General features: G+C 35.1%; 2 protein-coding genes across 2 annotated transcripts; one reads left to right on the top strand and one right to left on the bottom strand.

Moving 5' to 3' along the window:
• The first annotated feature begins 2,232 nt into the window (after positions 1-2,232).
• On the top strand, positions 2,233-3,003 carry LOC131942795 (NXPE family member 4-like). Its single transcript, XM_059302722.1, has one exon. It carries the CDS (start codon positions 2,233-2,235, stop codon positions 3,001-3,003), a length of 771 nt encoding a protein of 256 aa, XP_059158705.1.
• A 6,335-nt stretch (positions 3,004-9,338) lies between these two features.
• On the bottom strand, positions 9,339-16,383 carry LOC131942798 (uncharacterized). Its single transcript, XM_059302725.1, has 5 exons — positions 16,272-16,383; positions 15,853-15,926; positions 14,774-15,478; positions 13,198-13,299; positions 9,339-9,798 (listed from the first exon to the last, which is right to left on the bottom strand). The coding sequence occupies exons 2-5, from the start codon at positions 15,886-15,888 to the stop codon at positions 9,658-9,660; spliced, it is 984 nt and encodes a 327-aa protein (XP_059158708.1). The 5' UTR covers positions 15,889-15,926; positions 16,272-16,383; the 3' UTR covers positions 9,339-9,657.
• Positions 16,384-16,551: the final 168 nt, after the last annotated feature.

The raw sequence follows: 16,551 nt of genomic DNA, 5'->3' as shown, positions 1-16,551 counted from the left end.
AGTCCCGATCTTTATCATTTAGGACCAGGCTAACCAAAAGGATACAGGTAAGAGATGCATTTCATTTTAGGAATATAATATTTTTGGTAATAAATATTTTGGTCTCCTGTTTTATTAATGGGATTTTTCGGTTAGTTTGAAATATGAAAATGATAAAAAATGTTGTAATATTATATACACTCAGAGTATATACACACTTAATGCAGTTGTTTGAGTAATAGTGAAAGAAGATTATGCAAAAACTTATAGTCAGTGTGGGCGTCCACGGGGGGGGGGGGGGGGGGTCCAAAATCCCAAAAATGTGTGGACGTCATAAATGGATGACCCCCAAGGGTTTGGTTAAAGAACACGGGGGTAGGAGTTAGAGAAGAAACAATTGAAAATTCAAATACACACACACACATCTATATATATATATATATATATATATATATATATATATATATATATATATATATATATATATATATTTAAAGCGAGAGAGAGACAGAGAGAGAGAGATAGATAGATAGATATAGATAGAGATATACATATCCACAGTTGTACCTATTTTTTTCAACCTATGATCTATAGGTTGAGTTGCGACCACTTCAAGGCCACAAAGGCTTTATCCAGAATTGAGCCATCCAATGTAACCCTGGAAGAAATTGCTTTAATCAAATCTGTAGCAGTTCGGTAGTTTAATGACATGTTCTATTTTTTTTATTTCTCATAAACAAATTAAAATATATCTACTCACACATATACAAATACACACACATATATATATATATATATATATATATATATATATATATATATATATATATATATATATATATATATATATATATATATAACATAACATAACAGGTAAAAGCAAACAGCTTCATTTAATATTAGGTTAAAAACGAAACACCAAAAGATACATTATAATATTATCAATCCCTGAGAAAAATACATAGTTCTTTTTTTATTTATTTCACTCACTTTGTAGTTTCCTACAAACATACACAAACAGAACATTTATACTAATTTATATCTTGTTGATAATAAACATACAGAGGATCTGTTTGCATTATATAACTACTATAATAATTTGATAATTTTTTTGTATGATTTTCTTAACAGTGACATAAAAGTGAATGCTCTGCGAGTTAATATCAAAATACTTGTTACCAACTCAGGTAAAATGAATTTACCTAAGTAGGGTAAACATTTTCTAAACACATCTGTATTTAAAGCAGTAATCAAATACACACGCCATTTTATCAAACACATAAATCAAGCACAAGATTTGCTATACGACGGCACGATGTTTAGTTAATAGCAATGCTAGCCTCTGTTTACAATGTCAAAGTTTCATTTACTTGCGTATACTTATATTGTTATTGAAGCGTTGAGGATGGGGGTAGTCACCTTATTGCCAGACTAAAAGACAAAGTACATTGTAGAAAATTCGGGAGCTGGACGTTTTCCCGAAAGACACTTGCCCGAATGCCATTTGCCCGAAGGCCGATTTCCCGAATGGACACTTGCTCGAATGCGACAAATACCCGAAGGAACACTTGCTCGAATGCGACAAATACCCGAAGGAACACTTGCTCGAATGCGACAAATACCCGAATGAAAACTTGCCCGAATGCGACGAATGCCCGAATGGACGAATTTCGTTTGACAGTTATTTGAAACACCTCTCCTATTCCGCATCAGCATTCGTGCTAAATCATATTGTTACATTATTTAGATTCGTTTGCTCAGTACAGTAGATATCAAGTTTACTCAAAACCATTTTAGATATTTAGAGATCCGTCATTAACCATCTGGTCTCGCTCCAGTAAATGACTGAAGTAAACAACACAGCTAACACTGTACACATTCTAGGGACACTCAAGGGACATAACTATGATATATAAAATATAAGGGACGTTACAAGAATTTACAAGACAAAACGTAACACTTATAACTGCAGTCTGTTACAAAACACCTGGTATTGAATTATCATAATCAAAACTTCAAATCGCATGAGCAGAATGGTCTAAAGTGTTTCTTTAACATCATTAATGATTTGACGATTACTCTTTTAAAATATGTTTGCTTTATTATTTATAATTTAGCTTATCAAGGCATTTAAATATAACATAATGACAATGTCATATAGTACCATCGATCATACTTATATTGAGCAAAAAAAAAAATTGGAAATTATATTTGATGTTTTCAGGCTCATTACCCCAACTTCCACCCTGCTATATGACGAGCCCATCAGCTACCTGGGAAATGACCAAACCAAAAGGCTACTGGTCACCTGGAGAAGTCTGGACATCTCTGCTCTGTGACCATTCCTACCTAACCCCAAGTCTGGCACTAGACTGTCTACGTGATACTAGTATTTGGGTGTTCGGGGATTCCAATAGTCTTCGTCTGTATTGGCCGCTTCAAGACTGGACACAGTGCAGCGCCACGGGGAATGGAGCATGGCCGCAGAAAGAGGTGTGCAAAAACAAAGTGAACAATATCACCTTGACATTCACCCCACACGAATACCCGCTTCATCTTGGTGCCTCTTGGGTATCTATGCTCCGCTACGATGGTGTAGCCCAGCATATAGACGCCATGCCATCAAATGAGAAAATCATTGTCATAATCCACTACTATCTTCACGTTTTGACGTCCCATTTAAGTTTTGCCGAGCTACGTCTTCGATCTGTAACTGAAGCCTGCAAGCGACTTTTGGACAGAAACCCTGATGCAACAATAGCTTTCCGTGGTCCACACGTGGCTTCACTGGAGTACGAAATAAATCACACCATAAGTGGAGACAGTCTAGGAAGATTTTATTTTAAAATTATTTTAAAAGTATTTAAAGACTTAATGAACAGAATAATTTTTCTAGACGGTTGGGACATGACAATAGCTTTGGAAAACTCAGAATTTCACCCAACAGAAAACGTCCCAAAATTTCTAATCAATGTTTTACTCTCATTTAGGTGTAACACCACAGGGTATCATAGACGAAATTAGGATTTTAAATATCTTACTGTACCAAACAGGAATCTGTTACCAGAAAATCCTTGTAAATATTTGTATTATCAAGTAGCACCGAAATTAATAATAAAATGGTATGGTGAAGGTGTTTGTTTTTCTTAGTTATGGTTTGATCAGCATAATGTTTAGACTAGATGCAGGCCAGTCTATGGTTACGTATACCGCTTTGAAACATACAGGAGTGAAATCTTTATACTACTAAAACTCAAGTTAGTTTACGTGTTTCAATATATATTTATTTTTTTGTTTGTCTGATTAACTACTGTAGATGATCTACGCTATATGCAGAAATGTAAAATAGTATGTAGGTAGAGAAATTTTTTTTTCAGACATACTGTTAATCACAAATTTATTTAAAGACGTTAATTAATTTATTGATTTATTCATTGGTAGATTAAGCACATTAATTTTAAATTTTTCAAACAATGGCTTTACCTTGACTGAATAGTGACGTCACAAGTTTTGTTTACTTTTTAGTACAATAAGATGGCGGCTTCCATCATAGACTTTGTGGCCCATTCAAAAGTTTAATGCGTTCTAAATCTAATTTTCTGTCGGCCATAACTTTAACAATACGTCCGTTTGCTGTTTTTATTACGTTCCAACGCTTATATAAATTTTGTACTGTCTTTTTTATTTAGTTTTGCAATAAATTTCTCTAGCTCTACAATCTGACCAAGAAAGTCATTTATAGATCTAAAAATATCAGGTGGCCAAGAAAGCTATTTATAGATCTAGATCTAGAATCTAGGTAAAACCAAAGATTAATTAGATACATACCAACGATTAATTAGATAAAAAATACAGTCCATTTTATAATCATAATACATTTTTAGTCCTTAAATACTTGATATAAATCTTTGTGATTTATCTCTCTAGATCTCGAATAGAATTGGTCTAATGATTAGATCTAGATTCTAGATCTAGCAAGAGTTACGCAAAAACTAGACTTAAGACTTAAGCAAACGAGTCGTAGAATCTAGATCTAGATAATTCTATCTAGATCTAGATAAATTTCAGACCTTTATTATTTTATATTAATCTGTGTTTAGCTATGTAATTGGCTAATTTAAGATACAATTTAATTTGAAAGTTACTACTACTAGACTTAGATCTAGATCTATGCGCGTAAATCAAGTTGCATAAGGAGACTCAAAGTATTAAACTATAGTATAAAAAATCACCAGTGACGTCACGAGTTAAATAGCTAAGTTGTTAGTGTAATCGGCTGTCTTGCGGGTGGCACGGGTTCTAGACCAATACGTCAATGTTAATTTTTTTCAATTTTTTAATAATTTTTTTAGATGTGAATGATAAAGTTGCCTATCTGAACTTGGCGGGATACAGGGCAGATGAAGTAGATTTTATCTGTTTCTTTGTCCTAAGCATATGAAGGGATAGTGTGGTCAGAGACATGCTCGGCAGGAATCGTTTTTTTTTAACGATAAAACTTGTTGTCTGAGGCTTGGCGGGACACTGGGCAGGTAGGCGGGTTAAGTAGAGTTGAGTAGGTCACCTGTTACGTCAGTATATGAAGGGATAGTCCGAAATCGGTGTTTTTAAAAGATAAAAACATCTTTTTGAATGTGGGTTCTGGTTATTTTGTGACGATAAGTGACAGACCTGATGTCATTTATGGATGACCCTCGAAACTAGATAACGGGTAGTCTAGTATATTTTAAAATTGGTTACCGTATTCTAAAAGGCTTATGGTTGAAGATTTATAAAGGAAATTCTTGATTTCTCGTGAAAAGTTTGTTGGCATTAAGGTGTAATCCCACAGTGTATTTTAGAAGACGTAAACATTTTAGAAATTTTACTGATGAATCATAAATATATTACACCAACAAAAACGACTCCAACAACAACGACCCCAACAAGATCCAAAGAGACGATTTGTTGCTGAAGTGAAACCAATGGCATCTGCTGCTTTCTATTCAGAACGTCTGGCCTGATGAACACATTGTTTTACGAGATTCTGAGTTTCTTGTGAATGTTCGGACCATTAAAAAATCGGTTTTCGTCAAACCCCATGTTTTTACAGTAAGTTGTCTAATTGTTTAACTATTCTTAAGCTTCATGATGGCGAATCTTGCAGTGCTGTGTTAACTCACACAGCTGTTCCGCCTTGTCTTCAATGCTGTTTCCAGCCTTTAAGATTTGTTCAGAACGCATTTGAAAAACTCGGAAAGCTGATTTCTAATGGTTCCAATCAGTTGATGCGAGAAAACAAATTTTTCAAGCAAATCGAATATTTTATCATATGTGTGAAAAAATGTACAAAATGACGTCTGGTTTTTTTTAAGGCTATAAGTTTTCGAACAAATAAGTACTAGCAATATACTAAAAAATTAGCTAACCCTTTTATTTTAACTTGGATTAGTAGAGTCAGCCTGTTGTGTTAATGGGAAACAATTTTTGTGACGTGCATTGTTTTAGCATCCCTTGTCTCTCCGGTTGACTTAAAGAACGGGTTGAGGGTGGTTTTTAAAAATATTTGAATAGATAAAATAATTCTAAAACTGAAAGTTATCGATGGTTCCCTAATGGCTTTAATTTTTTAAAATGTTTTATTGCTTGCCATATTTTTACAATCTTTTAAATTAAAAACTGGACCTAAGCGAGAATATTCACATAGGTAATTGAGAGGCCAATTAAATATTTTTAAAATTATGCAAGGTGTAATTAAAACTAATTTGATTATAAAATCCTGACAGTTCGGTTTTTGTGGATGAATTTGACGTTTTAGTATTTACAGTAATTAAACAAAATTTCCAAAATAAAATAAAAAAAAAAGCAATTTACTTTTCATGTGGTTATGGCGATATAAACAATGACATGCGATAGGCTAGCATACATTTTATTATACAAAATGTAAAAAATAAACCGGGAGTGATCTCCCCTAAACTTTCTCGAATATTGTTATTTAAAGAAGAGGGGATGGGAACTCGGGATATAGACATGATTTTTAATCCATTTTAAATACTTTAACTTTTTTTTTTAGAATCTCGTAGATCAAAGAATTGCGCACCAAGTGAACGCCAAAATATATGTATATTATAGTGCGGAATATTATTAGTACTTTATAAATTCACATTCGTTTTTTTCGAAATCGGAAATAGCGTAAATAACTACTTCCGATCAACGGAAATTGCTCAAAATTTGACAGAAGGTAGAGAATTAAATCTTTTACTTACATGTTTAGTTACATTTATCTATCTAAAATAGTACTAGAATGTCTAATTAGGAAAACCATAGTAAGTGCCCACACCACAAAAATCTATACATAAATAAACCAAAACATAAATCAAACACTTTTCACCTTTGAATCTATATTTTGTATACATGAGCAAGTTAGGGACAGGGTCTTGACAATAAATATTTACTTATACATAAATAAATACAAAGAATATAAATATTAAAAAGTTTACTTAAAGAGTTTAGACTTGAGTATTTAGAAAGTGGTAATCTCTATTATCATTCCTTCCTTTTAAGAATATTTTCAAGAAACCCCAGTATACCACACATTATTTTTAAATGTATCTTAACATCATGAGTAACCCCATCATAACCAATCACAATGTAGGATATTTGTAACAACCGCCAGCATAACCAATCACCATCTAGCCTATTTGTAACAGCCGCCATCATGACCTATCCCTATGTAGCATATTTGTAACAGCCGCCATCATGACCTATCCCTATGTAGCATAATTGTAACAACCGCCATCATGACCTATCCCTATGTAGCATATTTTTAACAGCCGCCATCATGACCTATCCCTATGTAGCATATTTGTAACAGCCGCTATTATAACCTATCCCTATGTAGCATATTTGTAACAGCCCCCATCATAACCTATCCCTATGTAGCATATTTGTAACAGCCGCCATCTTAACCTATCCTCAGATAGCATATTTTTAACAACCGCCATCATAATCTATCGCTATGTAGCATATTTATAACATTCGCCATCATAACTCCCGTTTAATAATTTTTTAAAAATAACCAGTACCACGGTCCCAGTCTTTAATAAGCCTATCTATTGAAACCCCCACCAGAACGTAGATGAAATTGAAGATGATGCCCAAGACGATGCCAAGAATGTTGAAGGTTCAAGCTTTGGCAGCTGCTTGGTTGGCTGCATGATAGTTCTTTTCATCTTTCAACTTGTTGGCCTGGGAAATAAAGAACAAATATTATAAGGGCCAAGATGAAATAGAACAAATATTATAAGGGCAACATTATGTTGACCTTTGTGCAACTAAAACAACAGAACAAATATCAATAGGGTAATATTCTGAGACTAAATCAATTGAACCAAACTTAAGAACCATCACTCTATCGTGTAGATTTTCAAACGTGACATTAGAGTTCACAGCGTGTATTGAATCTGTAAGCGTGTTGAAGAACCACTTCATAGCGCACGTTATATGGAGCAAAGGTTGACTGGCATTCACGAGTGAAATATGTTAATGTCTGGGAATCAGGAAGTGGCATTCACGAGTGAAATATGTTATTGTCTGGGAATCAGGAAGTGGCGTTGCTAGGTCGGGTGCCACCCGGTGCGGCACTTCATGGTGTCACCCCCCCCCCTAAACACACCAAAGGAAAAAAGAGTATATGTATATATATATATATATATATATATATATATATATATATATATATATATATATATATATATATATATATATATATATATATATATATATATATATATATATGTGTGTGTGTGTGTGTGTGTGTGTGTTGTGTATGTGAGAGAAAGAGTAGGATTGGCGGCTAGGGTTGACGGCTAGGGTTGTCGGGTAGGGTTGGCGGTTAGGGCGGTGATCCCACATGCCCTCCCAGCAGTCACAGTATATAAAGAAAACAATAATACACTACATACCTGTGCAACTCATACACCTGTTTTCGTGTAGGTGGGATATAACCAGATCAATAGTGTCGTCATGATCAAACACGCATGCTTGCCACGCTTGGTTAGTCAAGCATGTCACATTCCAACAAAACACACATAGACCACGTTTATTTCCTAATGTTGATGTGCTACTGGACGAAATCCACTCATACTTTAAAATGTAATGTTCATCATTAGATAAAAGATGCGGGGGACGTTTAGACAAGTTTTACCAGCTACTGCTGTTGTCACTGTTGATCATACAAAAAATGTAATAGCTATATTTTGGTAAAAAATCAGATTGATACTAATCGTTGTTTGTTTTTTATTTTTTAAATCTCCAGCATATACATGACCAGATATTGTGATATGGAATTACCCGGTTCCATGACAAATGATCTCAGAACAAATAATCTTAGGACAAATAATCTTACGACAAATAATCTCAGGACAAATGATCTCAGGACAAATGATCTCAGGACAAATTATCTCAAGGACAAATAATCTCACGGACAAAGGTACAAGGACAAAATATATCAGGGCAAATGATATCATGGACAAATGATCTCAGACAAAATATCTCACATACCCCTATGTATCGTTAAGTACTTCCTTTCAAGCTAATTTTTAAAGTAGCTAAATTAATCTATAATATGCAATTGCCAAATTTGCTTTGATAATAGTAAAATTGAGTTAAAATTATAACTTAAATTATTTAATAAAGTGAAATAAATGTTATGGGTATTTTCCCACTTTAAAATAGAAAGTAGAGCCTATACTAGGTTGACACCTTGGAATAGGTATCTCATATTGTACCTCATACTTTTCCTCCTGTGAACTATTTTGTAAAGTCGTGGTAATCAGCGAGTATCCACAGTGGGGGTCAAATATTGTCACCGTAAGATACGAACATCTAGAGACGACCTGGTCGAATGGTAGAGCGTTGCTGCTGTCTCGAAAGTCTCGAGTTCGGATCTTGGTCCTGAACAGTGCTGACCACATCCTCCCTTCATATTCCGAGGCCAAAAAACACATGCACTCTATTTTATATGTTCAATGGATCAGTATGTTTAAGTGAGATTCTTTAACCTTTTTTATTTTTTATTTTTTAGGAACATTTCAAACAGTCCATCTTCATCAATCAGGAACTGTGCACAATAGAAAATACCGTTTATTATAAAATGACAGAACAATAAATTTTAATTAGTATGAATAAACAATGTTAACTCATATAAGTGTCTTTATGGACACGCCCAAACATTATGAAACCTCAACTAAATCTTGTTTTAAAACACCGTTTTCTAAATCATAGGGATTTCTAAACTTGCTTATCAATAAACAAATCTTTTTGCTTTTTCTAGCCTTTATTCAAAATGATATATACATTAAAATTAAAATATTAATTAAAAATGATAACTGGCATGTTATATGTTCACAGAAAACAGTAAAATATCAACCGCTGATGTGAAAGACTGAATCTAAACACAGATTTTAAAAATAAATTGAAACAATTTTAAAATATACATTGAAGCAGCCCATTATTCTTTCTTATTTAGCCAATGACCATCATCACGACATCTTCTTATTTAGCCAATGACCATCACCACGACTTCTCATTATTTAGCCAATGACCATCATCACGACATCTTCGTATTTAGCCAATGACCATCATCACGACATCTTCTTATTTAGCCAATGACCAGCCCCATCACAACTATCCCGTAACCTACAATCTTAAGATCCCTGATAGAATGTAGAAGATAGTAAAAATGATGCCCAAGACGATGCCGATAATGTTGAAAGTCCGGGCTTTGCTTGCAGCTTGCTTGGCTGCTTGATACTTCTTTTCACCTCTCATTCTGTTAGCCTGTAAACATATAACAAAATAACAGTCAAATTTATGTTAGGGTGGGGGTTGTTTTAACCGATTGAAGACAGGTGGTGGATGGTGTTAGTCTCTCAAATCCGTGCATTTTCATTGTATAATATGGAATAAGACCTGGCCAGTTTTTCAAATTCAAGAAAACATCACATGCATTCTTAATACAAGTCAAAGATGACAAAAAAATCAAACTTACATGTTTAAATACAATGAAAACAATACACTGAGACCCTGTCCAATATTCGCATTCAATGTATTCCCCTTGGGAACCTGATACAAACACAGTTACATCCTTTCATGAATTTACACTTGTGTTCTACACGATCTAGTTCATCACACACAAAGGGCAAGGGCGATTCCCCGGCCACAAGGACAACATACCCGTCCTCTGGAACAAATATCTGGCCCCAGATTAAGATATTAGGCAACGAGCATAACATCGGGCCACTGGATCGAGACATCGGGCCACTGGAAGGAGACATCAGGCCACGAGCATAACATCGTGCCACTGGTACAAATATCAGCCACATAGAAAATGGCCACTGGTTTAAACAGCAGATCACAGATGTAAACATCTAAAACAAAGCATATATGTACAGGAACAAGACGTTGGGCCGCTGTTGTAAACATCAGGCCATATCAACAATACATCAGCTGGGCCTTTAAGTCAGCCCTAAGGCTGCTACCCTGAGGCCTCGACTAGCCTCTAGCCCTAGCTGTGTGTGTGTGTGTAAGAGAGAGACCTTAACACAGCCAACCTTCCTCATTTATAGGCTGTCCAACCAAACTTTCCCATCAACCAAAACCATCTGCTCGACCCGAACTGACACAGGTAGTGACCTTCCGACCATCAATCAAGGAGAAATTTGACCAGCGCTTCGGCTGTCTTCATTGTGCCGGAACAGGCCATAAAAATGCAGGCGGCGATCTGCCCACCGTGGTCAACTGAGCTATGACGTATGGCCATGAGAAAGCTAGGATCTGACCATCCAAACCGCTGATTAAATTCACACCTCGTGAGGCGCACAACTAGAGTCCGGGGACCAGGTTAATCAACGTGACCTAAAGCCCATAATTTACCTGTGACACCCTGTCAGACCAGCGTGCCGTGGGACTCAAACGCCATCTCGTGAGAAGGGGTGGGTAAACGTTAACAAAAATATAACTTCAAAAATAAGCAAAATCATGACAACAAACAAGCTCATCAACATAGAACGACCTAATATTCAATACCTTAAAATTGCCTGCACTATACTACTATTCGAGTTTGCCTCTTCCTGGGTAATGAGCAAACGAGTAACCCTTTTACTTAAATACAAATATTAAAATAACCAGCCAACAATAGAGTACCAGCCAACATTTATGTTGTCTTAAAAAATATGACAAAGTAAACCACAATTCAACAAAATGTTGACATTTGGAACAGTTTAAGCAATTAAGTTCTCTTTAAAACTACACACACTGCAACAAAGTGTTTTATGGTCCATTGCATGCAGATCGATAAATACATTTTTTTTTTCTATTCAAATCAAAACTGACAAACGAATCTCACAGATCTTATTTGAACCATTAATAATGACTGGCTACCACGGGACGCCTAGTATACTACTTCTGGTGTGCAGAACCTATGATATTTGAAACTATTTACCACATTTATCTTCCCAGGTCTATTCTTACTATTCTCAGCGACAGTACAAAGTTTCGTGGCAATAGGACAAAAGGTGTAGTAGTGCATAAAACACAGACAACCACACAGACACAAGCTTTCATGTATAGGGGGCCCATATATATATATATATATATATATATATATATATATATATATATATATAACATATAACATAAGCGGGCTGGTAGTGTGTCAGTCCTTCCTTCCGTCATCGCTATAGATTTTGGAATCATAAAAGTAAACATCGCACCATGCAGTGCTTTTCAGTGCATCGCAGAGTCTTATTAAAAGTTATTTTATAGTTGCCACTGTTTTTACTCTTTTGCATAACGTAAAGAAAATATTAAATACACGCACATTGCTAAAACGTATTAAAAGTATCAATGTCAAATGTCATTTTTGTTTTTTTTTCCTATAAACAGTGGATACATTTTCATAACAGTAGGTCGAAAAAACTATTTAATTCAACATTTTTTTTAATTTTTGCAAGGGAGGTATAATAAATAAATAAATTTAATTCATCAATAATTTAAGTTATTTTTTTTCTAATCACTACCGCATTGATTAGTATATGTATATGTTAAGGTTTATAATTAAAATAGAAAAATGTTAAGATTATTTAACTTGAATCATAGATTATTAATGTCAATAAACTGGGAGTGATCTCCCCTAAACTTTCTCGAATATTCTTATATAACACAACGGGGGATGGCAACTCGGGATATAGACACTATTTTTAATCCATTTTTAATTTCTTAAACTTTTTATAATAGAATAGAATCTCGTAGAAAAAGAATTGCACACCAAGTGAACGCCAAACAAAATGTGTATAATATTGCGGGATATTGTATTTTATAAATTCACATGCGTTTTTGAGAGATCGGAAATAGCGTAAATTATTACTTTCGGTCAACGAAAATTACTCAAAATTTGACAGAAGGCAGAAAATTATATATTTTACTTACCTGTGAAATTTCATTTATCTATCTGAAATAGTACTCAAGTAATAAGTTTTAGAAAAATTATAAATAGAAAAAGTTCCACTTCCGGTTATTGGAAATCTCTGAAAAGTTTAAACAAATCTTCAAATTCAATATAATACTTATAAATGAAATTTCATCAACCTGGCTATAAAGGTACTCAAGTTATCGTGCTTACATACACACATACATCCATACACACACACAGACATACGGACAAGATTGCAATATTATGTTTTTCCGACTCAGGGAGGTTTAAAACGTCGAGATTTGCAAAAATCTCGATTTTTTTTTGCGCGATTACAATACTTTCTTCATACTTCGCATATACGAGAAAGTAAAAAAGGGACAAAAATATATTGTATTTTACTAACTGTAGTTTAAAACAGCGAGATTCATATATGTACTTTTAAAATTGTTCAAAGGGTAAAGGGTTTCAAGTCGAGGTTAATTTCGGGCGCCCGGAGCAAGCTATCAATTTACCCCCACCCCCCACCCCTCCCCCCCCCACGTATTGGCTATATTTATTCATGCTGGTGAAAAAGCCCCCCCCCCCCCCCCCCCCCTTCCAGGTTGAAAAATGCTAGTGACCCTTTCTACTGTGAATAATTTAATTCCACAGACTAAAACAAGCTTGCTTCTACCCATTTTGGCGACCCCTTAGGATCGGCGCCCGGAGCGACCGCCCTACCGCCCTCCCTTAGCTATGCCTTTGCTCAAGTGACATGGACTTACATTTATTGAGAAGACGAGGCCAATGATACCAAAGGGTAGACAGCAGCATAATAGGACGCCAACGCTCAAGCATACGTAGTCTGGCACATGTTGAGCAGGTTCCTGAAATTGTACAGAAGAATAAGTTGTGGCACATGTTGAACAGGTTCCTGAAATTGTACAGAAGAATCAGTTCTGTCACATGTTGAACAGGTTCCTGAAATTGTACAGAAGAATAAGTTGTGGCACATGTTGAACAGGTTCCTGATATTGTACAGAAGAATAAGTTCTGGCACATGTTGAACAGGTTCCTGAAATAGTACAGAAGAATAAGTTCTGGCACATGTTGAACAGGTTCCTGAAATTGTACAGAAGAATAAGTTGTGGCACATGTTGAACAGGTTCCTGAAATTGTACAGAAGAATAAGTTCTGGCACATGTTGAACAGGTTCCTGAAATAGTACAGAAGAATAAGTTCTGGCACATGTTGAACAGGTTCCTGAAATTGTACAGAAGAATAAGTTGTGGCACATGTTGAACAGGTTCCTGAAATTGTACAGAGGAATAAGTTCTGGCACATGTTGAACAGGTTCCTGAAAACAATAAGTTCTGGAACATGTTGAACAGGTTCCTGAAATTGTACAGAAGAATAAGTTCTGTCACATGTTGAACAGGTTCCTGAAATTGTACAGAAGAATAAGTTGTGGCACATGTTGAACAGGTTCCTGAAATTGTACAGAAGAATAAGTTCTGGCACATGTTGAACAGGTTCCTGAAATTGTACAGAAGAATAAGTTCTGGCACATGTTGAGCAGGTTCCTGAAATTGTATAGAAGAATAAGTTGTGGCACGTGTTGAACAGGTTCCTGAAATTGTATAGAAGAATAAGTTGTGGCACGTGTTGAACAGGTTCCTGAAATTGTACAGAAGAATAAGTTGTGGCACATGTTGAACAGGTTCCTGAAAACAATAAGTTCTGGCACATGCTGAACCGGTTTTTGAAATTGGACAGAACAATAATTTCTGTCGCATGTTGAACAGGTTCCTGAACTTATACAGAATAATTAGTTCTGGCACATATTGAATAGGTTGTTGAAATATTCAGAACAAATAGTTCTGGTACATCTTACATTTGCCTAAAATAGTTCAGGACAATTTGGGATCGTGTTAGATAATAGAATAAGGCTACGTGATAATAGATATTTCTAAATATATTTTATATGTTTTTAAATATATTTAAATATAGTGTGTTTTTTTTTGTTTTTTTTTGTTTGCTTTTTTGTTTTTGTGGCGATCAATAGCAAGTTCATAAAGCACTACCTTCAATTTTCTTTATAGTTTTTATATTTTCGCCATTTAAAATGTGATGAAAGGGTGAAAAAACTAAACAGAATTTTTAAGTTTTTGTAATTCAAACAAATTGTGGTTTCAGGTACCCAATAGAGATGAGTAATAAGGTTAATAGCGAAGTGGAAATTGGGTACCCATTAAAGCTGAGTTGACTCAGGGACATCCTTCTAACACGAAACCCTTGATTCAAGTACCATCAATAAGGAATTTACAACCACAACATCAAAACAAACAACATATAACGTACCTGGATGAGTGGGGGCACATAAGCAGGCTGGGTCGTGTATATATTGGTCTGAGGTGGGGCCACATAAACATGCTGGGCCGTTGAAGTACTCATCTGATGTGGGGCCACATAAGCAGGCTGGGCCATGTATGTAGTGGTCTGAGGTGGGGCCACATAAGCAGGCTGGGCCATGGATGTATTCGCCTGAGACTTGGACCTTGGGATTTTACACCACATAGGGTTAGTGTAAGTTAAATCTTGAAGAAGTATTTCCTCCTGATTGGTTGCGCCTGATGGGGGAGCTTGACCAACCAGAGGCGGGGTGTACACGTTACCGGAAGTTGAATCTTGTGACGTGTTGGTTCGCAGGTCGCAATATTTTGGTGGTGGTTCGGTGTCGGTTATGTATGCTAGGTTATCGTCGCCTTTTGGGTAGTGGCGGTGGTCATGGTGCTTTAGTCTATCTTCATGGTGATCATCGCAGCCCTTGGCCTCGTTGTTGTTACTAGACTGGTCATTTCGGCCATTGTATTGACCAGCATACTGGTTGTCATGCTGGCCATCACGACTAGCGGGAATTTTGTCCTTGTTTGGGTTTTTAATCTTGTCACCATGTTGGTCAGTGTGCTGGTCACCTATGACTGATTGGTCTGATGTGTTAATTGGAGCCACAGGTTGTCGGATCTCTGGGCTTATGATGTCATCTTTATCTTTAGGACTTACTTCCTACAGGACATTATATATATATATATATATATATATATATATATATATATATATATATATATATATATATATATATATATATTTATATTTATATATATACATTGCTTAGAATTAATATAATGTGAGGAAGTGTCTTTATGTGCAGTTAATAAATGTAGGAATGTGAAATCTAACGGAATGTGTACCAGTGATGAAGTCCTCCATTTAATATTGTAAATAGTGTAGAACGATTTTTATAAAGAATTAAAACTGATTTTAAGCAAAAACATGTTCAATGTCAGACTGCATAATGTGTGCCCTAATCACATGAAACTGTCTCTAATAGAATAAACAAGACTTAGCCAAAGTATGTAACAAATTATTAATCTACTTACTTGTCTGTGTTCTGCAATTGGAACCGTTTGGTCCATTCTGTAGTTAAATTATAAGTCTTGATTATATTTGTTGACTGAAATATATTAAATCAGCAACAACTATATTATTTAAATATGTAAAAATAAACATCTAACCACAGCATATATTACCAAATAGGAAATTTTAAAATATATATTAATTAGGTACAACATTTAACATAAACATAATCCATGAAATGAAATTTAAAAGTTTATATATTTCAAATTTCATTCATTTATTAGCATTTTATAACATAATATTACTTAAAACGAAATTTAAGGATACATAGTTCAAAATGAATACACGAAGTAACATCTTAAAATATATTACTTAAAAGGAAATAATAAAAATATTTTTTTAGTGAATACACATAATTAAAAAGACAAAACTATGTACATACTTGTTTCTCGGTTCCAGCGTTATAGCCACAAATGAAATTGTTGAGCAATAAAAGCGTAACAAGAAATCTTATATTCGGTAAAATGCATCTGCTCTGGCCCCTAGCGAGTGGTATGCACAGGTAACCCAACGCACAATTCGGGGACTGCATCTGTAAACCGGTTACACTACCGCTAGACACAGCAAGTCACTCAGGTGTACACTTTACAGGCAGTAGGGGGTAAATACAAAGCGTTGAAACGACACAAATCGAACAGCGTCGATGTATCAGACACATGCAG

This window comes from Physella acuta, unplaced genomic scaffold, assembly GCF_028476545.2.
Source record: "Physella acuta isolate Inbredline_101_S28 unplaced genomic scaffold, ASM2847654v3 ptg000426l, whole genome shotgun sequence".
Classification (NCBI taxonomy): domain Eukaryota; kingdom Metazoa; phylum Mollusca; class Gastropoda; family Physidae; genus Physella; species Physella acuta.
The sequence above is the reverse complement of the archived record's forward strand: the minus strand, read 5'-3'. Positions and strand labels throughout refer to the sequence as shown.

Excerpts from the sequence above, each read along its gene's own strand:
- LOC131942795 (XM_059302722.1), top strand. The coding sequence starts at position 2,233 with ATGACGAGCCCATCAGCTACCTGGGAAATGACCAAACCAAAAGGCTAC.
- LOC131942798 (XM_059302725.1), bottom strand. The coding sequence starts at position 15,888 with ATGGACCAAACGGTTCCAATTGCAGAACACAGACAA. Across the intron at positions 15,479-15,852 it reads CAATTGCAGAACACAGACAA|GAAGTAAGTCCTAAAGATAA; the intron begins GTAAGTAGATTA and ends AATGTCCTGTAG. Across the intron at positions 9,799-13,197 it reads GCCTCGTCTTCTCAATAAAT|GCTAACAGAATGAGAGGTGA; the intron begins GTAAGTCCATGT and ends ATATGTTTACAG.